Source organism: Fundulus heteroclitus, chromosome 16, assembly GCF_011125445.2.
Source record: "Fundulus heteroclitus isolate FHET01 chromosome 16, MU-UCD_Fhet_4.1, whole genome shotgun sequence".
Lineage (NCBI taxonomy): Eukaryota > Metazoa > Chordata > Actinopteri > Cyprinodontiformes > Fundulidae > Fundulus > Fundulus heteroclitus.
This window is the reverse complement of record NC_046376.1, coordinates 9,349,741-9,373,033: the sequence shown is the minus strand read 5'-3', so window position 1 is coordinate 9,373,033 and position 23,293 is coordinate 9,349,741. Positions and strand designations below refer to the sequence as shown.

Sequence of the window (23,293 nt, the reverse complement as noted above, 5' to 3'; positions counted from 1 at the left end):
TTCCATACAACTAATTATGTGCTAGATTATTTGATTACTCTTGGAAATGTGAAAAGTTCAGTTTACAGCGTTGATTCAGAAAGTACAGCGCAGGTGTTTCAATTAAAAGGTCCGTGGGGACATTAAATCCTGGTAAATGGGACAACAGCGCCATCTGCTGTTCGATCTGTACCTGCAGTCAGTGGAATGACAGTAGCAAGGGATTCTGGGTAATCCTCAGATCGTAGCTAGTGATATATTTCTGCACACATATAATGTTAATAAACTGAAAGAGTAAAAAACTTAATGTAACTTTATTCTGTCTTTAATATCAACGTCATGATATTATTTTCACCATATTTTAAGCTAGTCTATTTCAGGTATGCATTTTAATGGGGTTCATATCTACCTGGAATTGACGTCCTTCTCTTTCCAGAGAGAACATGCTGTGTCTGTAGGCAGTGAAAATTTTTGCATTTCATTCTTTGTTTTGACTGGAGGGATGGGTTAGCCAAAACATTTAATGCTGTTGTTAATATATAGTTTCTAAAATGTGGCAATGTTGAAAAGTTGCCGTTATAAAATGTAAAATAGATTCTGGAAACTCTTCAGAGCAACGGCTTACGTGAATTAAATAAAAAATAAAAAATAAAGACATTTTTGACATCTTGTTGGGATGGGGAGATCTAAATATTTGTTTTTTTCCATTCTTCGAGGGTGGCACAATAGAAAACATTTGAGAACCACTGGTATTCAGTAATAATAAATTAGCAAAGTGGGAGACACATCCTTAGTAATTTTTTCATCTCAAACTATTTATGGAAATAAAACTACACAATGGTGGGTATAACTCAACAAATAAATATCAATGTCTGTAACCTTTGGTGTTGACTGTCTGCTGAAGCATGGCGCTCCATTTTTCTTGAAGGGCTTCCTGGAGATCATCGAGGTTCTGGGACGCAGGCCCTCTCTGAGTCAGCTCAGTGGATACCGTAGATTTACTATGGGATTCATGTCCATGGAGACACTACATATGTGGTACATAAATGGAGTGCAGGACACTCCATTTATGTACCACAGCCTCCAGCAGGAGGATGTAATGGTTGATTCATTATTTGATCAGACCCTTATTGTGAATGTTGTGGTTAGCCACCTGCTTAGACAACAGCATGCAATGGGAAGTGTTTATATTTTGCAATATCATAAAATAAGTAAAAAAAAAAAAAAAAAAAAAAGCATCTAGCTCAGGGGTCACCAACATAGTGCCCAGAAGCCTGTTAAAAAATGGCACAACCATACAGTAAGCTGCATCTAAAATGTTATTTTATTTAGTTGCTCTTCCTTTTTAATCATACTTGTATTTACATAGATTTAAAATGATAAATGCATTAAAACATGTTTATATTACATAAAGTTGAGGTGAGCTCTGACTCTTCTAGTTCAAAGGTAAGTACAGGTAGCCCTTCGTGTGACGCAGTACAAATAAAGTAGCCCTCAACTTCTCAAAGGTTGATCTAGCTCAGGGGTGTCCAAACTTTACGTTACATGGGCTAAGATTGTCAAGTCAAAGGAACTCGAGGGCCAAAAAATGAATTTAAAAAAAAAGGAAATGTGTACATTATTGTAGAAACAAAATTTAAAAAAGGGTTTTGCTCATTAATTGTATTCATCCGGTTTGTAAATTGTTTTGAATAATTTTATTTGACTCTTTAACAATAATAAACGGAACTCTTTTGGTCTTGCAATGTAAGAACCGTTTTTGGGTAATAATTATTGAATTCAAAGCAGATTTTAATGCACCAACATCTGCATTTCAGTAACTAAATATCATTGGATAGATTTTACTATGAAATTACAGAGAATGTCAAAAGTGTGTTTATTAAAAGATGAACTCTTTGTGTTGTAGTTAAAAATTTTAATTGTATTATTTTTACTTTTCTGTAATAATTTTGCTCTAATCAAAAGCTAAAATCTTCTATCTGCATAAGCCACATGTGCTGGTGGTCCAAATCCTTCTTGAAATGCATTTGGGGGGGGTCCCTGTACAACAGTACAGGGACCTGTACTGTTGTACAGGTCCCTGTACAACAGTACAGGGACCTGCTTGATCTAGCTTATAAACTGCAATAAATGTTGAAGTACTTGTATTTACATATATTTAAAATGATAAATGCATTAAAACATGTTTATATTACAAAAAGTTAAGGTGAGCTCTGACTCTTCTAGTTCAAAGGTTAGTACAGGTAGCCCTTCGTATGACGCAGCACCAATAAAGTAGCGTTCAACTTCTCAAAGGTTGATCTAGTGCATGGGCCTGCAACCTTTACAGTCCACTTGAATTAATCTCGTTCAGAGTCACAATGGTTGCCTGGCCTTTTGAAAAAAGACAAGTTATAATTTTTGATAAAGATCTACTGTAGGAAATATGTGGCCATCGTTAAAGAAACACCATTTTTTGTCTATTTTGATGTTTAATAAAAGAGGATGGACGGGATGTTGATATTTGTGGATAATGATGTGGAAAAAAATCATAGTTATGATTTTTTTCCAGTTATAAATACATCACAGACTTGTTATCAGTGTATCAACCCTCCAGACCACTAAGGTCTTCTGGCTCCAGCCTGCTCTGCATACCTAGAACACGAACCAAACACGGAGAAGCAGCATTTAGTTCCTATGCTCCACTTATCTGGAACAAACTTCCAGAAAACTGTAAAAGTGCGGAAAGCCTGAGTTCCTTTAAATCGAGATTAAAAACACATTTGTTTAAAATTGCCTTTGAATGTTCCATTTAAACTGTTTTACTGTTTTTAATGTTCTTTTTTTGTTTCTACATTCTATCCCTACCTGCTTTTATTCCTATATTTTAATCATGTAACGCACTTTGCATTGTCTCTGTACTGAATTGTGCTATATAAATAAATTTGCCTTGCCTTGCCTTGCCTAGTTTCCAACATAATGAAAAAATATTTATTTAAAATTAAATATTACTGGCATCATTCTGTTGTGAAAATTAAAAGCAAATATTCCGAGAAAAAAACTGCTAAAACATGCATTCATTATCATTATTACATTTAAATACCATAATAAAAATTGAGAGCCACTGTGGAAGGAAAAAGCTGATAAAACATGCATTTATTGTCATTTTTACATTTAAATGCCATAATAAAAATTAAGATCCTCTTGCGGTTCCAGAGTCAGGTTCCCGACCCCTGCTCTAGCTTATAAAATGCAATAACTTTTGTTGATGTCCCATTTTTTCCCGTACTATTGAACGCCTCACGGACGTCACCGTTTAGCTCCGCCCCGCCGATAATATGCGCGTTCCCGCGAGAAGCCCTCTACCGAGTAACAGCGCGTCCCCGCATCTTGACGGCGCTAATTTGGATAGTTTGTCAATCAGGAATTCCTCGGGGGTGGAAAAAATCGCTCCGGGTCGTTTTCAAACCGTGCCGGACGGGGCAGGACGTCAAAGCGCCGGGCTAACGATGGACGCCGCCTCGGCGGAGCGGTTGTGGTGACTTGCTGGAGGAGTAGCGGCGGGTTCCGGTGGAGATATTTTGCGCTGTCAGGAAGTTTGACGTATTCGGTCGATCAACGTTTCTACGGTTTGTTTTTGTTGTGGGAAAAAGCTGCGGGCTGGCCAACTCTCATCTCCGCACAAATGAAAATAAAATAAAACAAACCCTGTAATGTTACATCGCTAACTCGAGTGGGACTTGTTAAACAGTTTCACTTTAAAGTTTTGTCGAACTCTTTTACAGGATTTTTTTTTTTTTTATCCAGATTTGCTAACATTACATTCAGGATCGCGTTACAGCCAGTTTACCTCGGATTAACGGTCGTTGCTTTCTTATTGTTTTGTTCTGAAAGTATAACGCTGCTGCAGCTTGTATTTCATCTTTATATTATACATATATTAGATATCTAACACGAACTCTTGCGCAAATCTACAGATTTAAGGCGGCCCGCCCCTTTTGGAGAGCCCATAAAATGGATTTAATAAAGGCTAAACGGCAACAGTTACACCTCCTCTGGTAGATTTTTTAATTTTTTTGTTTTTTTGTCAGTGAAGCCTGAAAAAAAGAATCCAGAGACTGTCGATCATGTTTTGGAAATTTAAGTTTTCCAAAGATCCGAGGCTGCAGCGGCCTCATCTGGAGCTGTTGGATGCGTTGTTTTCCATATAGGAGCATTTTCCGCCTTTCTTTATCTTTTTATCAGTTTTTTTGTTGCTAACCTCTCCTGAAAGAAGACATACCCCCCTGATACTTGGGCGGTGGGGGTGTGTGCAGCCCCTCCATGGCGCCTTCACGCTCACCCCGTCACCCGGGTGTTTTGGTCTGACGGTGGGGGGGAGAGAGAGGGGGCCCCCGATGGACGTCGGAAGCTCCGGGATACGTCGCTCCACTGCCGCCCCAGGATACCGGTGACCGGGTCGGCTGCAGGCGGGAGGTGTTCGTTTTACCTGAGGCTACAGGTGAGGCCCGGGAGGCATTCACGGGATGATTCTGCTTCTTCTGGCGTGGGCGAAAACCTACACACTTGTTTAACATATATTTACTCAACACAAATGAACAGTTTTACCGTCTGGACTATAAGGCGCACTTAGAAATCCTGGAATTTTCTCAAAGTTGATATTGCGCCTTTTTATATATGGTTACAGTTGTGCTTACCGACCGATTTTATGTGGTACAATGTGCTCAAAATTCTGTTAAAATGACTAAGTATGACGCTTAATGGATATTTGGCAGGGGCGGTTCTAGATAGGGGCCAACAGGGGCCCATGCCCCTGTAGAAATGGTACTGGCCCCTGTTATGGCCCCTGTACTAAAGACTTAACATTAAATAAACTTCTAATAATTATTTGCAATGGCAAAGAAACCATAATTGATTGGTCACCTTGACCAATTTTATTTTTTACCTATACAGTTTTACTCTAAGAAGGATTTAGAAATTAAGATGTTTCACGTTTAGCTTTAGCCGTATTGAGCTGGGGGCAAAATGTTCAACTGCTAGATCAGGGGTCTGAAACCTGCAGTTCCAAAACCACAAGTGGCTCACTTAATATTATTACACAGTTAAATATTGCTATTTTATTGTTTCACTTTTTTGTTCTGTGCCCCTGTGAAAAAACACTGGCCCCACCTCGGCCCCCCTGGTAAATTTGGTCTAGAACCGCCATTGATATTTGGAGCATTAAGGTACACATAAGAGTAGACCCCACATCGACTGCTTTCGCCTATGTGCGCTGACGGGATTTGGGGGCGCCATCTTGGGGCGGTCGACAGCTCAGCTCAGTGTAATGTGTTGACCAGGCGCAGAATCAATTTTAATCAACCATAAGTCGTTGAATATTGTACTAATTTTCGCGTTTTTTGCTGTTGTTGTTGGGTTTTTTTTGCTTAAAACTTTAAAACTATAGCTATTATAACAAATGGTCCAGTGCGTTTAAATAATCTTAGTGGGGTTAATAGTAATATTACTATTATATGAATATTCTACCTAGAATATTCTGACAGGATGTATGTATGTTGCAAAACACAGCCACTTATACATTTTTTATCAAGTTTTTTTATTACTATATAAACATATATATATATATATATATATATATATATATATATATATATATATATATATATATATATATATATATATATATATATATATATATATATATATATATATATATATATATATATGCTGTCCATTGAGCGTCATACTTACTCATATGACCCCTGAGCTGTCTACAACACTGCCTGACTGTAATGTCTAAACTAGAAGTGTATTCATGTAAAGGCCCCCCACAAACTTGGGTGTAGTTCGCTCCGCGAATATAGATAAATGTAGACCTCAATTTTTACAATTTCTCGGCAGCAAGAAGTCTTCACATCAAACTGTTTTATACAGCCCCCATTTACACTACCCTTTTTTTAACCGATCCATGCCGAGTTCGGACCGAGCTTGGATCAGTTAACCGTGCCGAGCTTGGTTGTTACGACTGTTTACACATCACGCTAGCACGGTTCCTCGCCTCCTAGTGACGATCTACGGTACTACTGCTCTCTAGCAAATTTAAATGGCGTCGCCCGTAACATTCAGGAAGTTATGTTTGGTTATAATCGTGACATTTCGTTGTTTGCGGAGAGTCAGGCGAAGAAGGCAACCTTCGGTAAATTTACTTGACGGAGTCGGCTTTTGGGAAGTGGATAAGACAAACGAACGTCTAATCAGGATTTACAGACGCAGGAAAGAACGACAGATGTTGAGGCTCATCACACTGCTAAGCAGAATCATCACTGGAAATCGTGCGGCACGCTAGGGAAGCTAATATATTACTGAGCCACTGAAAAACTGTGCCGAGCCCACCCATTGAACTGGTACTAGATTTAGCGCAGTTCGGTTGTGTCTGGCACGGTACAGTTCAGTTCCATAGTTACTGAGCTCGGACCGTTCTCGGCACGGTTAAAAAAGGGTTTTAGTGATATCAAGCTTGATGCTCTGAGCTGCTCCAAGCAGGCGGCCTTCAGGACGCAGCATCACCGTCTCTCTCTGTTCTCACTGACAGGTGGGAGCCTGCTGGAAAAGAAACGGCTCTAGGTGCTCAGCTAGCTAATCACACATTTTACCTTCCGTCACGCCGCTTCGTAGAACGTGTGAGAATTGTAGCAATTTGCCACAAGAAATGTAGGCGACAGTAGTACGCCCGACTATGAAGGGTAAAGCGTCCGCCAAGCTCACAGTATGTGCACAGTACGCCTTTAGGCAGCCTGCACCCAGAATACGCGCTAGCAACAATAAACCTAGTGAGTTAATTCAATATAAAAGTTATGTTTATTTTGGCCTTATGTTAGAAACAGGGCAGTGTAGTCCAACTACCCTGCTCTCCCGACAGAGACGGATAGAGAGCTGTGGACGTGGAGGGGCAGAATGATATTACAGACTTGGGAAGATTATTTAGTGCTCCTTATAATCCGGTGCGATTTATGCTCCGAAAAAAAAAACGTATTGTAATTCTTTTTTCATAGGAGTAAAAGTTGCATATCCGTAACCACGTCATAAACTTTTCAAATTTTGTCACATGACAGCGAATAAATTAAATGTGCTAAATCAACACAAACTTCAATTAACTATGAAATGCAAGCAAATTTAGAAATAGATTTAAATTTGTTTAGAAGTGACGACGTCTGTGTAAAACTTGTAATCGGTGCCGTCACTTCTTGACCGGATTGTGACCGGGTCATTGTAGCACCAGGGGTGTCCAAACTTTTCAGTACATGGGCCAAAATTGTCAAGTCAAAGGAACCCGAAGGCCAGAAAATGAACATAATTTTTAAAAATGTTCTCCTGCTCTACAAAATATTATAATTTTAAATAAATAAATTTGTCAGATTTTATTGTAGGAAATTAATGTGTAAATGGCTATCCACGTTGCAAATTATTTTGAATAATTTAATTTGACTCTTTAACAATAAAAAACATACTCTCTTTGGTCTAGTAATATAAGAACAATATTTAGGTCCGTTGTTCTTTGAACATAAATAATTAAAATCAAAGCAGATTTTAATGCACCAAAGTCTGCATTTAATTACTCAATTAAATGTTATTAAACCTTACTGTGAAATTAAAGAGAATTTCAAAAGTGTGTTTTATTAAAATATGAATACTTTTGCGTTGTACTTAACAATTTCTATTGTAGGATTTTAACTTTTCTGTGATAATTTTGCCCTAATCAAAAACTAAAATCATCCTCTGCTTCAGCCACCAAATCTTTCTTGAAATACAGTTGGCGGGGGGCACAAGTGGCCCCTGGACCACGCTTTGCTTTAATTCAAACCATTTAGTTTTTATGTCCTGGTGTCTTTTGGAGTCTTTTTTTATTATTATTATTATTATTCCAGGCTTGCCGTATATTTAGCTCCATTCATCTTCCCTAAAAACGCTGACCAGTTTAAAGTCGGTCGAGGCAGATGAGCGTTCATACTGAGCCCGGTTCTGCTGGAGGTTTTCCTTCCCGTTAATGGGGAGTTTTTCTCTCCACTGTCGCTTCATGCTTGCTCAGTATGAGGGATTGCTGCAAAGCCATGTACAATGCAGACGACTCTCCCTGTGGCTCTACGCTTCTCCAGGAGGAGTGAATGCTGCTTGTCGGGACTTTGATGCAACTGGTTCCCTTACATAGGAAAATTTTGACCAATCTGTATAATATGATTGAATTTGATTTTGTAAAGTGCCTTGAGATGACATGTTTCATGAATTTGTGCTATATAAATAAAGTTGAATTGAATTGAAAAGGCCGCTTGTACAGAAACGCATCCTCACACCATGATGCAGCCACTACCGTGTTTCACAGTGGGAACGGTGCGTTTAAGGTGACATGTAGTGTTAGCCTGTCTCATTTTGGGCTCACTTGAGCAGAGCATCCTCCACCACATCCCCGTGTGTTGAGGCGAAATGCTTTGGGTTCCTTTCAACATTTGCTGCTCTTCCATAAAGGCCGGATCTGTGCGATCCATAATTAATCGCTGTCCTATCTACAGACTCCCCTTGCCTTTGTAAAATGATGGATTAAACAGCGACTCGTGAGATATTCAGAGCTTGGGTTGTTATTTTGTGACTCAGCCCTGCATTAAATATCTCAACAACTTTATCCTTGCCTTGTCCGATGTGTTCCTTGGACTCCAAGAGGCTGTTTTCTTTTGGCCAATGTTCTCTAACAAACCTCTCAGGCCTTCACAGAGCAGCTGGGTTTCTGCGGAGAATCGTTTATGCACAGTTTTTCACTAATTGGTGGCTCCTGAAGTCTGCGTCGCATTTTATTTCTACGGATATCAGAGCAAAATGAGCTGGACACTAATGTCCTATTTGATTAAAAAAGGAAGCAAAACGACACGTTGTTTTTATCTCTCGCCATCAGAGATAGAGGTTGTAAAGGGGCAAGACAGTGGGTATGAATACTTTATCATAACTTCAAATTATTTGCTTAAAAAGGTATTAAAAAAAGGATTTCTGATGAATGATTATGGATGAGTTTTGCTTGCTTGCTGTTAAAGACAAGCAATGGAGACTTTCTGGTAAATCGTTGGGAGGAACGAACGTTTGACGCGGTTTTAATTTGATTAAATGAGGTCAACATGCTGACCGCTGATGATTTTCCTGCGCCAACCGTCGCGTCTTTGTCGCCACGCTGAGCTACAGGTCGCACCTTTTGATGGATCTTACGTTTTCAGTCAGCCGTCGAGCTTTCGAAGCCGATGTTGCCAAAGCCAACACAAGGTTTCGGTTGACTTGGGGGGGGGGAAATTTAAATGTGTTTCGTCTTCTAAACCGAAGCACATGTGCACCTGAAACACGATAGAGACCTCAGGCCGGGGCTGTAGAGGCGGAGGGGGGGTTGGGGAGCCAAGAGTCCAGATGCATCTCTGGACTGAGGCTGGGAAAAAACAGCCTCAGACTAAACATCTCTCAAAAGCAGACAGAGGAGTGAGGGCAGAGGAAAATCCATGTAAATCCTCCCGGTCCTGGAAACGGGATGCAACGCAAACAAAGCGCGCGCACAGCTGACTCAAGCAGCCTTGTTCTCAATTGAATTCCCAGCGTTCCACATAGGGGTGTAATTAAAATCGGTTCAATCCGGGGTGAGGAGAGAGTGTAGCTTCCGACGAAGAGGAGGCCGGGCTTCGTTCTGACTACAACAAAGGAGTTTTCGCTCTCGCCGGCGTTTGTCGCCAAGAAAGAGACAATAGCTTCTGTGTTAGGCAGATTAAATGGTGAAGATCTCACAGTGGCTTTTTTCATGGCGTGTGAAATGCCAAGATGGGAGAGTCGAAAGCCTTTGGCGCCCGTTGCTTTGGCAGGGGACTTTAAAGCTATGCGGTTACGCTCTGCCAGCCGCAGTCGGACATGCCCGGCATTCCTGTGGGTGATTATTACCCAGAAATCCACCGAGCCGGTGTGAGGTGCCTCAGGTGCCGACGCTGCTCACTGAGTCTACACCAGGCCGGTCACGTCGTCACCATTTCTCCTCAGAGTTCAACGACTTTTTAGCTTTTTTTTATTTTCGGACTATCTGTTTCTACGTCTCTAAAGAAGTCATGATTGCATCTTTGTCTCCGATGCGTTTCTGGAATAAGTGGGTAGAAGTTCACGTTAGTTTTGTTGGTCACCTGTTTTGCTCTTTACGGCGACCCAGTTGGGACCGAGCTTCAGCCGTCGGGCCGATGGCTTTGGTGTACGGAGGAGTTCACGATGCATTCAGCGACTGCAGAACGAGCCCAAAATAATCGTCCTTCCACCACCGTGCTGGACAGTTTGCCTAAGGTGGTGTTGTTTTTTTTTACTCCTGACCGATGGACCCAACGGATCAGACGTGTTCTGGTTCGATTTAGCTGCAGCTCTGCAAGCCCAAGTTGTGCCGCCACATTCTTTTCAGAGATGTTTCAAAACAAGCCATGTACTTCGTTCCTCTTTTTCCTGATAGTCCAGCCATGAACTGTAATATCTGAGGCCTGAGTTTCTCTGACATTGTACGGTCTTACCCGGGGGGTTGAATTTGCAGAGGTTTCCGCTCCTTGGTAGATCTCTGGCTATCATGAATGTTTCCAGTTTCATAGTAATCTGAATGATTGATTCTAATTGTTTAGAAACGGCCGTCTCCCCGCTCCTTGATTAAAAAGCAGGAAGATTTGCTTTTTCAAGGTGTTTTTCTGGCGTCTTTCTGCCGTGGCATCGCATAGACACGTACCTGTATGCTCCGGAGCAGCAAACTGTTATGTATGCTCCAAAATCAACGTTCTACTTCTACAGGGGGGTGTCACACCTGTTGATGATCAGTTTCCAGAGGTATTCACCCCCTTCGGCATTTTGCGTTTCTTTTGCTTCACAACCTGGAATTAAAATGGAGCGTAAAAAAAAAAAAAAAAAATGGAGCGTGTGAGAGTTTTGCACCATTCACCATCAGCTGCACACTCTCTAAAAAGAGAATTTTGAAACAACTTAAACGACTTTGCTTTAATTGGTAACAACTAATTGAATTTATTTATTTACAGTAATTTAACTTCACAGCGTATAAACTAAATCAAATAGGTTGGATAAACCCGAATTCAGTAACCTGTTAACAACTGAAGCAATTCTTCAAAGTTTTCTCTTTTTAGAGTGCAGAACACGTCCACGATGTTTTAAGATGCATTTTTCTGTTGTGAAGCAAACGATTAATAGGAGAAAACACCTTTTGCAGCAACTACAGCAGCAGCTGTCTTTGGATCGGTCTCTCTGAGCTCGCCACATGTGACCTCTGGGATTTCTGGCCGTTCCTCAACGCTGAACTGCTCCAGCTCTTTAGATTCTCAACTGTGTTAAGGTGTGGACTTTGACTAGGCCATTCCAACAAACTTAAATGTTTCCTCTTAAACCACTTGGGTGTCGCTTTAGCAGGACACTTTGGGGTCACTGTCCCGCTGGAAGATGAGCCTCCGTCCGAGTCTCAAAACCATGGCAGACTGACGGGTTCTCCTCCAGAACATCACCGTATTTAGCACCATTCATCTTTCCTTCAACTCAGATCGGTTTCCCAGTCCCTGCTGCAAAAAAACTTCCCCACAGCATGATGCTGCCACCACCATGTTTTACCGTGGCGTTCTGGGGGTGGTGGGATGAGCCAGCCAGCGTTTTCCTTGGTGGGCGGTTCGCTCTTGGCAGGTTTGTTGTGGTACCAGGTGCTTTTGTTTTGAACATGACAGCTTTGATGACGGTCGGGGCAACATGGATATTTTTTTATAACCCCACCCTGACTTGTACGTTTCAATAACTTTGTCCCTGACTTGTTCTGAGAGCTCCTCTGTCTTCATGGAGTTGCAGCCTTTGAGGCCTTTCAGAAAAGCTGTAGTTATACCGACAGACTTTGTGACACTTGGGCTGCACACAGGTGGATTTTTCACTAAATATGATTTTTTTATTATTTCTTTTTAAGTAATTATGTGATTTTGAAGGTAACTGATTGCACCGGACGGCTTCAAGGCAAATTTTTTTGTCTTTTTTTTTTTTTTTTTTTTCTCATTTCCCCTAACCAACTTCGACTATTTAGTGCAGATCCAGCACATAAAATAGGATAAAAAAATGAATTTACAGTCTGGAATGTAACAAACTAAAGGGGTTGAATGCTTTTGCAAGGCGCTTTATTTAATTGACATCACCTGAATGCTGATTTTGGTCATAAATCCAGTAGAAGCCGGAAAGGAGGCTCATAGTGTTTACACACATTTACCCTCAGCTTTGGTTGATAAATCTGTATGCTTTTGCACAGTTGAGGTTAGATTTCAATGATTTTGAAACCTAATGTACACCAGATCACTTTGTGGGACCCTGGAATTTAGGGAGGGTGTACTTTTTATTTTCCCATGACTGCAGATGGCTCTCTAAGCAACCTCCTCCTCTGAAGAAGAAGCACTTGAGTTTAAGATGCTGTTGATGCCTTCAACAGGACTGATTATGTTGCCCTGTTAACTTCAGCAGGAGATTTATGACATGGCTTAGGGATGGTTCTGCTGCTCAAACCTGGTTTAGATTTTATTTTATTTTTTTTGAAATTGCAGAAGACTGCTCATAAAGAAATTCTTCTCATACGAACGGAGCCAGGGTGAACGCTGCCAGTGCAGCTTGAATGTCAGTCGTTTCCAATTGCCGTTCTGTCTCATGGGCATTTTCCAGCCACATTTTCATTCACTCCGACTTTCATTCAGTCTAAATGTTTAGGTTTGGTTTCTGCAATCTTAGGTTTCATTGCTGTATAGCCAGCGGGGTCCAAAAGTGTGACCCAGGGGCCATATGCTGCCCTTGGAGTAATTAATGTGGCCCTAGACTATAGCTAACGAGTGGTACAAATTTGGCCCTCCAGCAACTAGAGTGTATCCAGATGGACACACGGGCAAATTTATATCTTAAATATCTTAAATCAAAAATGTTTGGTAGAGCAGAAAGTATTTTTTTCTTTTATTAGCCATGTTTTTATGTTTTCTACTCAACAGATTTTGGCTCCCAATCATTTAACTTCCCTCAATTCAGCAAGGCTTCTAGAAGAAAGTTCACATTTTTGTTGCAGAGTAGACTATAAAAAATCTTTTCCAGACTAACAAAATAGAAAACATCCAACACCCAAAAGTTAGGAAACTGTACACCTACCTACCTTTTAATTTAAAGGAGCAATAAGTGAAACTTCACCACTAGGCGTGCTGTTGAGCGCTGTCTGTAGACCAAAACAAGACGTGTGGCAATCCAGGCCTCTCTCTACCTCCAAAATCTAAGCACCAGATCAGTTATCTGTTTCAATTTTACATTTTTTGTCAAAAAAAGAATGTCCTGAATGTACGCCAGGATCGCAATGGGCAGCTCAAAAGCCCGCCTGGCTGCATTTAGCAACGCTGTGTTAGTTAGGCTAACAGCTAATCACCTCATAACAGTAACGCCTGGCCCATTGCTGGTCAAACTCCAACAACTAACCCACATGCCTCAATTCTAGCGTTACAATGAATCGAGACAACATAGCAATACAAGTCTAACTAGACTGTAACACCGACAAAAAACATTTGACTCCATGCTGTTATTCACCTGTCCAGGAGGAGAAACGCTAGCTGGAGTCCAACTGGAGCTGCTTCTGCTCTCCAACTTGGAAACATGAAGCCAATATTAATCCTCATTTATTTTGTTTCTTTTTTTACCAAAGACCATTGTTTTATGTGGTAATAACGGGTCCTGATCGCCTGCAGGTGAACGTGGCGGTAGCGTTTTAAGAGGGAAGGAATGAGTCCTGAGTGGCAGCTGTTCACGTGCACGTACGTGCATGGGCGCGGGTTGTAAACAAGAGACTGGAGTTTGTGTGTGACGTCATACCATAGTCCGTCTAAAAAGATACCGTTAGTTCTTCACAAAACAATTTTTTTAAATTTCTTTCTGGCTAAAATAATGAAATTTCACTTATTGTTCCTTTAGGCAAATGACTGAGACTTTTTCAGAATTAAAATAAACTGTTATTTTCTACTTTGTTTCCCTAAAATGCTGCATTTAACTTAAGAAAATAATTCACAATGAAGTTACTATTGGATTTTTTTTTTTCAATTAGATAACAAAAAAAATTTGATTCCCCTGAGTAGTTTCAACCAAATTTCCCCACGGTGCAATAAAGTTTGGACACCCCTGCTGTGAGGACTGCAGGATAAGACAGGGGTTTATATTGCAAACAGGTGTTTCTCTTTGTCCCATGACAGAAAACATCTCAGCCCTTTTGTCGTTGTAGTTTTTTATGTGGTGCGCTAATGGCCTCCTTATATCTTTGATTTTCAAAGCTATCGGCGATGCTTTAGGAACGAAGTTGTTTGCCCACACCGAGCTTGTGCAATGCTTGCTGATAACTTTGTTTCGTGCCGCTGCGTCGTGCCTGACTCAATGACCAGCATCCGTTTTGCATCATCTGAAGATATTAACCTCACTAACTCCAACGTTCACCCCTACAGGCTGTGGGTGGTCTGGCACATCAGAGACGTCCGTCTGAACCCTGGTTTGTGGACCACGCACGCACCGCGCTGCCACAATGAGTGAGTCCTCTAAGCTCTGATGTTAAACAGACGCCCAGTGCATAGTTTTTTTTGACGAAACACGAGATAAAAACAGGCAGAGAGTAGTTGCAGCGTAAAAGTATCGCCCAGGTCGAAGTCTGTGCAATCTGACGCTGCAGACGCTGTCAGTTGAAGGCCTGGGTTTTGGGTCTGGTTCCCCCAGCTGCCCTGGGGCTGTATGATGTCTATCCAAGCTACACAAGGTGAATATTTGCTCTTTGTGAGTTAGCACGGCCAAGGCAGAGCTGCTTTCGAGATCAAACGTGGGAAAATGCGTATCAGAAACAGCAGAGTTCTGCCCTGTCTCCTAAACCCTGTCAGAGACGGTTTAAATGGGACCAGGGGTAGAGGAAGCTGACATGTTGCCCCTTTTTTCATCTTTTAAGCAACCTAAGGGAATGGTTAAAGCAGATATGTATCTTTAGTGGTGTTATACATGCGCACACTCTGTCCCAGCGCGCTCTGATATCTAATTGTGTGTTTTGTTGGGCTGTCTCCAGACGAGAGGCAGGCTCTCCACTCTATAATGAAGGACCTGGTTGCCCTCCAGATGACACGACGGCAGCCGGTTTTTTCCTACGACAGCGGCAAACCAAAGACGTCGGCTCAGGCCAACAGACAGGTACACCCCCCCCCCCCCCATTCACATGATAAATAGTATTTTCACTTTATTAGAAAATTAGGAGTCAAAAACCCATGTAATTCATCCTCAAAGTCTTAAGATTTTATCAGCGTTTAGTGCTGGGAACAAGTTCTGGCTCCTTTATTGATTCCTTCTTGTTTGTCAGAATAAAAATGTAGTTTTTCAACAAACAAATTACAATGCTGGAGTAAGTACAAAATACAGGTTTCAAATGATAATTGGATTTATTCAAGAAAACAGCCATGTCCAATCCAACCCATCCCTATGTGAAAGAAGTAATTTTCCCCCGCTTGGTGTTATGGGGAACAGCAGGTTACCAGGGTAGAAATGTATTTTCAGAAAAAACGGACAATGATGGGATTAAATCTATTAAATTTATTATTTAAACTTTAAAATGTACTCGTTTCTTTACCAGGAGCTTTCTGATGGACTGTTGTTGAGGGAGGCGGCTGAGCATTTTGAGTCGGTGGAAAGTACACTGCAAAAATGGATCTAAAAATAAGGAAAATGTTCTTAAAGTTAGTGTATTTGTCCTTGATTTGAGCAGGTAAATAAGATTATTTGCCAATGGAATTAGTATTTTTACCCCTAAAATAAGATAAATAGACACCCTGCACTTGAAATAAGATGATATGATAGAGATGAGTTGTTCCTATTTTAAGTACAAAATTTTAAGCTAGTTTTTGCAGTGTAATATCAGTTTAACGTAGTCCGCAGCTGGCATGTTTCTTTTCCTCTAAACGTAGACGGCCACGTTGGTTTGCAGCCATCTGTTGGTGTCAACTGTGAAATTTCTGTTTTTTAGGTGTTTTGAATTTTCATACACAGAGGGGAAAAAAAACACAACCCTCGTGGATCATAAACAGATTTTTAAGAAATGAGGCGGCACTGATGCCCCGTATGCGTTTGGTTCATGGATATGTGTGAAACTTCTGTCAATTTTGTTTTTTAATTACCTGTAATTGTTAAAAACTTCCACGATCATCATAATTCAGTTCCACTTTTTGATTTACCAAGGTCTATGTTTCCTATGAACCCAAAGTGGAAGCAGATTAATACAGTTTAGTTGTTTATTTGTTGAAAGTTATACGGTTATTGCAACATTCATCAAGATTATGGCAAACGTTTTGCTCATATTGGGCAACCCTTAGTGAAATTCTGTGAGATTTATTACGGGTGCATCTCTCCATGGAGGTTTCGGTGAATTTTTACGAGTTAAGAAGAGCAGCTGCTGCATCAGAGTAACTTTTGCTGTAATTGCTTTGCTAAGCGAGATCTCAGTAATCACTGCTGCATTCATTTCTTGGCATCTGCTCTCATAATGGCCCTGTGCCACAGTTCAAACCGAAAAAACGGCCAAAGTAAATCAAACTTTTGAGAGAATAAATTGTTAAAAATACAAAACAGCTTCCAGATCTCAAAGTTAAAACCGAGTTTTTAAGAGAAGATGTCTGAAAAGGTGGAAAAAATACACCACATTGTTAATCCAGTCTAAATAGATTCAAGAACGGATGAGAATCAAATTAATTTCTAAGCCTTTAGGATTTAAGTGAACCGTGCTGGGAGCCATTATCCACAAATGGAGAAAAGAAGGAAAAGTGGTGAGCAACTCCAGGAGATTATTGACGACTCATCAAGAAGGTTGAAAAGGAACAAAGAGCGACATCTGAAGAGCTGCTGGTTAAAGTCAGACTTCATGATTCAACCAAAAAAAAGAGATCAGGCTCTATTTGCATCCATGGGGCAACGGAAACGACAGGATTTTTTGGGGAAAATAGACCTCAAAAAAGTTCTTGATAATACCTAAAACTTGTAGGAAATATTCTGTGGACTAACGAGGTAAAAGTTGCACTTCCTGCACATCCTGTTGCATCTAGAGTAAAAGTCTGACAGTTTTTCACAAAAGGAGCGCCGTGCCTGCCGTCAAACGTGGCGGTGATGGTCGTTGCTGCTTCAGGAGCTGGACGACTCCCTATAATCTCCACCGGTTAAGATCAAGCTCACTTTGGTTACACAGAAGAACAAATCCGCTTCTGAGCGCCTTAAAAAAACTAAAGTGGCCTAGTCAAAGGTTAGACTTTAATCAGATTGCTGTGACATTACCATAAACAGGCCATTCTTACAACAAAACTGTCCAATACGGCTTTATAAAGAAGCAATTGTGCCAAAAACGAGTTCCTCCCCAGTGAAACGATTCATGTGCCGTTACCTCACATGCCTGACAGCTGTAGTCTGCCAGAGATGAGTTTAATGGGGTCATAACTTTTACCAAATATATTGGCCTGTGTGAAATTTGGAACCTCATTTTGAGTGGTCTGCTACTTGTAGATGTTTTTGATTAGAGTCACAAAACCATATTTACAAGAGCATAAGTCATCACAGGTTGCAGATATGTCGCTGAAGCAGGCGTTTTACTGCGGGCCTTAGTATCTACTTATTCATACGGGCGTGGGGGAAACAGGTTTTCTAGCTTAAAATTGTTTGGAGGAAGTATGTGGCCTGACCTACAATGTTCACAAAATTAGATTCGATTTCAGTCCTTCAGCTTTCATGTGCTTCCAAAAAAAAAAAGAAAACGGTCTTCTAATGCCAAACTTGTTTGTTTCTTAAACAAAGTTTGCTAAATGTACATTAGTTGCACTAATAGATTGTTTATTTGGATTAAACACAGTAGTAAGTTTCTAACGCCTAATTTAGAGCGCTCAGCAACCACATGCCCATTTTACACAGATTCATTTTTTTGTTGAGTGTGCAATTAGTGATTAACTTAATTTTTCAGCTTTCTAGAGATGCTTCCAGGTTGATTACCTTTTGGATCTGTCTGCTTCCAGTATAAATTAGGCTAAGCGGATACTGGCCCCTGCCTTCTGTTTAGATTAACCAATAACCTCATATCCCTGAAATGTAAAGGCAATATTTACCTTAATGAAACATCTTTTTCATCAAAATAACTTTGGTAATTGTTTTGAGTGGCAGTATGTTCCTGAAAAGAGCACCTTTTAAAATTCCCCTGCCTTTTCTTTTTCTTTCAGGACGATGTCAGGATAAAGTTTGAGTACTCGGGAGAGAAAAGGTGAGTTTACGTTGCTTCTTAGGTTGTAACTGCATGTGTCAGGACTCTGCACAGATACAGAAAGCAGAATCCATTTATTTACAAGTGAGAGGGAGGGCATGAGCCCACTGTGGCCGTGCACACGCCCCCGTCGGCATGCTCCTCCTGTCACATGTTCCAGTTCACGAGAAAGAGCCGTCCGGCACTTTAATCTGAAAGGTATGCGAGCTGGAGAGGAGAAGGGGAAAGGACTGTGGTTAGCCTGTTGCTGCCAACACAAGCCACAAATATGCAAGGTGTACTTTAGAAAAATCTGCACACTCTATAAAAAAAAAAAAAAAAAAAAAAAGCGTCAGCTTGTGTGTATTTTCTTTGCACATGTGCATGTAAGTCGAGCGCTGTTTCCCTACCAGCTGGTATAAATCTCTTCTAATCTTCCTGACTTGTGGGATTTCTTGCTTTTTTTTCTGTGCAGGATCTTGGTGTTTGGAAGGCCTGTGCTGTTTGAGGAAATTCAGGAAAAAGTCAAGAGTGTCTTTGGCCAGCAGCTGGAGCTCCATTACATGAACAATGAGGTCAAATGTTTCATCGTGTTTTTCTCACAGCCGTTCATTTATCTCATCAGTCGCTGCGCACGTTGATGGAAATTTCACTTGGAAGAGAAAAGCAAAAGCAGCTTAGAGATACAGCTCCAGTTAAGGGATTTACACACTTATTAGCAGTAATATTAATTTGGGCTTTTTTCAGGTTTCACTGATAAAAGAAAATACAATTTCAGTGTTTTAAAAACAGGAACTGGGGAGCACAATTTGGATTTATTCCTTTTATTACGGCTTAAAGTAGAAATATCCTCTTAAGATCATATTCATCCAGCTTGTTTTCAGTCTATCAGCAGCAACTCCACATATTACATTATCATACCTTATTTTGTAATCTAATCCATCGCAAATTACAGCAGGAGTCAGAAGTTTGCATACATTCAACATGACCACGAGTGGTGTATTAATTCTGGGGTTAAAAAACACGGGATCAATATTAGCTTGTATGGGCGAAAACAATTCCAGTTTGCACATTAAAGGTAAAAATTCTGCATTTGATCAGCCGCAGATATTTTGTTCTGGCTGGGACTTTAATACTTTGGTTAGAAAAAGCTTTGTTAGTGTTTGGATGGAAAAAAAACGTAAATCGTTCTTTTAGTTTAAGAACAACGAGACGATTTAGACATACCCACCTGCGTCTGTTTTTACACGGAGACATGCATTTGTAAGCGGGCTCAATTGGTTAATTACACATTTCTGCACATTATGGCTTGGTTATTCACTCGTGATGTTCATGATCTTTGTGCTTTTTGTCACCTCCAAACAGATGTCCATTCCTCTGCGAGGCCAGGATGACCTGGACAAGGCGATAGACCTGCTGGACAGAAGCTCCAGCATGAAAAGCATCAGGATAATGCTTCTATCTCGGGAGCACAGCAATGTGAGACGTTTTACCCAGAGCATAAGTTCACAACACGCAGTTGCACAACTTCCATGTCCAAATGACACATTGTGAAAAAAAAAACAAAAACAAAACACAAGTTCCTGCTTTCTTTGTGTCACACCAGTGCGCTTGCACACACGGACTGGTTTTAGGAACACGGTTCGAAAACATTTTTGTTCTCCCCTACGTCTGACTGCAGGCCTCCTCCAACTCTCACCATGTGCCGTGCAAGCTGGTGAGGATCAAGGCCTCCCACTCCACCGGAGACGTTAGCACCGCATACCAATCCCCTGAACCCAGAGGGCGCCACCTGTCGACAGGTACACAGTTCAAACTCTCATTCAGAGGAGAAAATCGGATATAACCGTCCATCCCAGAGGATCTAATAACTATATTCGCCAGCAGGTAGCCGGTGGCTTTCATTTCGCCTTGACCAGCTTTTCCTTTTTTTTTTTTCCCTGCTTTCCCTTCTTGCAATGCGTCCACTTCCTTTTCCTTTCCACAATCACTCGATGCTGCCTGCTGGATTGCAGCCAATAAGATTACAGTATGCTATTACTGTGTTGGCAAGTGGTCAGGTTTTGGCGGTTTCTTTTATCCCGAGGAGCGGAGGGGCTTTAAAGCTCGACAGCAGCAAAAGCGTGAAGGCTTAAAGTCTTCTTTATCGAGCGTAACCTGCTGCATGTTTGCTTTTGGGCTTTGAACTTCAGAGGAGAAAACTTAGCTTTTACTGTTTAGAAGTAAAGCAAAACACCTGTTTGCATGGATACATTACTATGCAAACATGTTAAACCCCGTCCTGTAAGCTTTTACACCAACGTCAGTAGTTCTTCAGTCTCTTTAAAAGCTGTTCTCTTTACTTCAGCTGACTTTTCTTTCTTGTAGTTGCTCATGAGCGCTGTTTTATGGTGTAAGCTAACAAAACAGTCAAATCCAGGACATGAAAAAGAAGTTTCAGGCCTCGGAAACTATGTATAACAAAGAACAAATGCAGATGCGTACCCTGAATGCATCTTAAGGGACCTGCACTAGCTTTCGGCTACTCCTTTACAGTATGCCAAGTTTTCAGCTCAGATCTCTTTGGAGTGACGTTTCTGGTGCTGAGGCAAAGGTTCTGGCCCTCTGGATGATTATAAATGTTTTTTTTACAAGTGGAACATGTGGAAAACCTTCATGAAGCCTGGAAAAGTTACAAACTGAAAACTCGTGAAAGATTACAAGACCATGCAAAATGTAGTGCGCGCTGCTGCTCTTACTGGAAGCATGTGCTTTAGTCACATGGATGTAAAGTTCAGCTTTTTAGCAGCAAACACAAATTCAGGTTTCTGGCATTAAAACTAAGAATCAGTACAGGAAAATGCATGTTACCTACTGTAGAGGATCCATGATGCTGTGGGCCTGTTTTACTTCCAAGATCCCTGGAACCGTGTGGAGATGAATGCCGTCGTGGACCTTGTTGTTAACACAAGGACATTCTGGACCAAGATTTGTTGGCCTCTTGCAGAAAACTGAAAATGGCTCGTCTTGAAGTCTTTCCCCTGGATATATAATATCCCACTGGATATCCCATGGCCACCTCAATCCCCAGACCTACATTATAGAAAACATGAGAAGAGAGCATAAGGGACAACACAGGATGCTAGATGATGTAGAAGAAAAGTCAAAGATGCCCCTCCCCCAGTGAGCGCCAACAGAAACAAGGCACTAAAGGGGTCATATTAAGTGATTTAAAAAAATATATATATATATCTTTTTAATTAATATATTCAAATTAGCATCTAGATTTCTGTAAATCTGCAGTGTGAGAGGCTTTTGCAGTAATATATGTATTTTCTTTAAGGATTTCAAAGGAAAAGTCCGGTCAGCAAGGAAGAATTAATGGATCATTATCTATACCTAAAACTAATACGTTCGCGGTGATTTAATGAATTTAGCATTAATCAGTAAAAAAATAAAGGTATTAATTTTCGTCATGATCACTGAGTCTGGGAGCGGCCATTAATGACCAAATATGGTAACACCTCAGTCCTGACGTCTTCAGGAAGTGACATCACGGTGCGGTAAGCCGAGGGCCATTCTCCGCACTTTACAAGCAAATTCAATAGGAACTATTATACACATTGTGATCAACAACAATTATTTCGGATTTCCAGAGGACTTCATCATTGAGAGCAAACAATGCCCACGTGCATGGCTGCTAGATGTTGCAATAAATCGGGTAAAAGTGGAAAAAAACATTACTTATTTCACCTTTCCGCTACACCACAGCCGCAGCAGACAGACTTCAACTCACATCGTCCCTTTTTGGTCTCCTCGGCTCAAACTGCTATGGCTGTATTTCGTCAAAAGTCAGGTTGCTATCAAGAAAGTCTTCTATATGTTCCAAATCGCTATCAAATGATGACTATAAATCCACGGAACTCCCATCGCTGTGGCTATTTAATCCATCACACTCTGCTTCGCATACTGCGCTAGTCGTCATCATCTTGGATAATAGCGCGTTGTGACAAACACCAGATAGAGCGTTGGGGCTGGCTCGACTACCGATACTGAACCATGACGTCACAAACCGGGAGGGGGCAGTACTGTTCTTTGACCAACATGGATGCCTCCAGTAAAGCACATTCCAATGAAAATTACTCTTACCGTATTTTCCAGACTATAAGTCGCTCCGGAGTACAAGTTGCACCAGCCATAAAATGCATAATAAAGAAGGAAAAAACATAAATAAGTCGCACTGGAGTATAAGTCGCATTTTTTGGGGAAATTTATTTGATAATATACAGCATCAAGAACAGCCATGTCATCTTGAAAGGCAATTTTAAATAAAAATAGAACGGAGGCAACAACAGGCTGAATAATTGTACGGTTAGCTTACGCTACATGACACAACTGAGAACATGAGCCTGGTATGTTAACATAACATATTAAAAGCTATTCAGATAACTATAGCATAAATAACATGCTAAGAAGTTAACCAAAGCGCCCGTGTCACTCCAAATAACTAAAATCCAATGAAATCTTCATCCTCTGTGTCACTTTCAAATAACTCCGTTAACTCCGGAGGTAGAAGCTGCGGCACTTCCGCTTCTAAGTCGCTTACGTCTGATTCAACACAGGCCTAGAGCGCCCTCTTGCGGTTTGGAGTGAAAATAACAGGTGTAATGATATACCGGTAAAAATGTGTAATAATTTCACACATAAGTCGCTCCAGAGTATAAGTCGGCCAAACTATGAAAAAAAACTGCGACTTATAGTCCGAAAAATACGGTAACTAAAGTAACTTATCATTTATTGAACAGTATGTAATAATTTTATAGTCAAAGTACTTTCAGAAGTTTGAATTCTGAATATGACCGGACTTCTCCTTTAACTCATCTATGGCAGGAGTGCTAATAAAAGTGGCCCACATTGTATAAGGGACTGTCTTTTACAGTGCGCTCTGCTGAGATTTAAACAGGCACAGGCGTCGCTTTTCCAGTTAATTGACCTGTCACGACTATTTACGATGTTTTAAATTTATGTTTA

The 23,293-nt window shown here is 40.8% G+C and overlaps 1 protein-coding gene across 1 annotated transcript in view; it reads left to right on the top strand.

Moving 5' to 3' along the window:
• Window positions 1-3,298: 3,298 nt before the first annotated feature.
• map3k3 (mitogen-activated protein kinase kinase kinase 3) overlaps window positions 3,299-23,293 on the top strand; it is a 31,082-nt gene continuing 11,087 nt past the window's right edge. Inside the window, exons 1-7 of the mRNA XM_036147740.1 lie at window positions 3,299-4,459; window positions 14,487-14,567; window positions 15,089-15,210; window positions 18,264-18,304; window positions 18,759-18,858; window positions 19,649-19,762; window positions 19,965-20,085. Coding sequence (XP_036003633.1) covers window positions 14,564-14,567; window positions 15,089-15,210; window positions 18,264-18,304; window positions 18,759-18,858; window positions 19,649-19,762; window positions 19,965-20,085 — 502 coding nt within the window. The 5' untranslated portion in view covers window positions 3,299-4,459; window positions 14,487-14,563. The remainder of the gene's footprint in view (window positions 4,460-14,486; window positions 14,568-15,088; window positions 15,211-18,263; window positions 18,305-18,758; window positions 18,859-19,648; window positions 19,763-19,964; window positions 20,086-23,293) is intronic.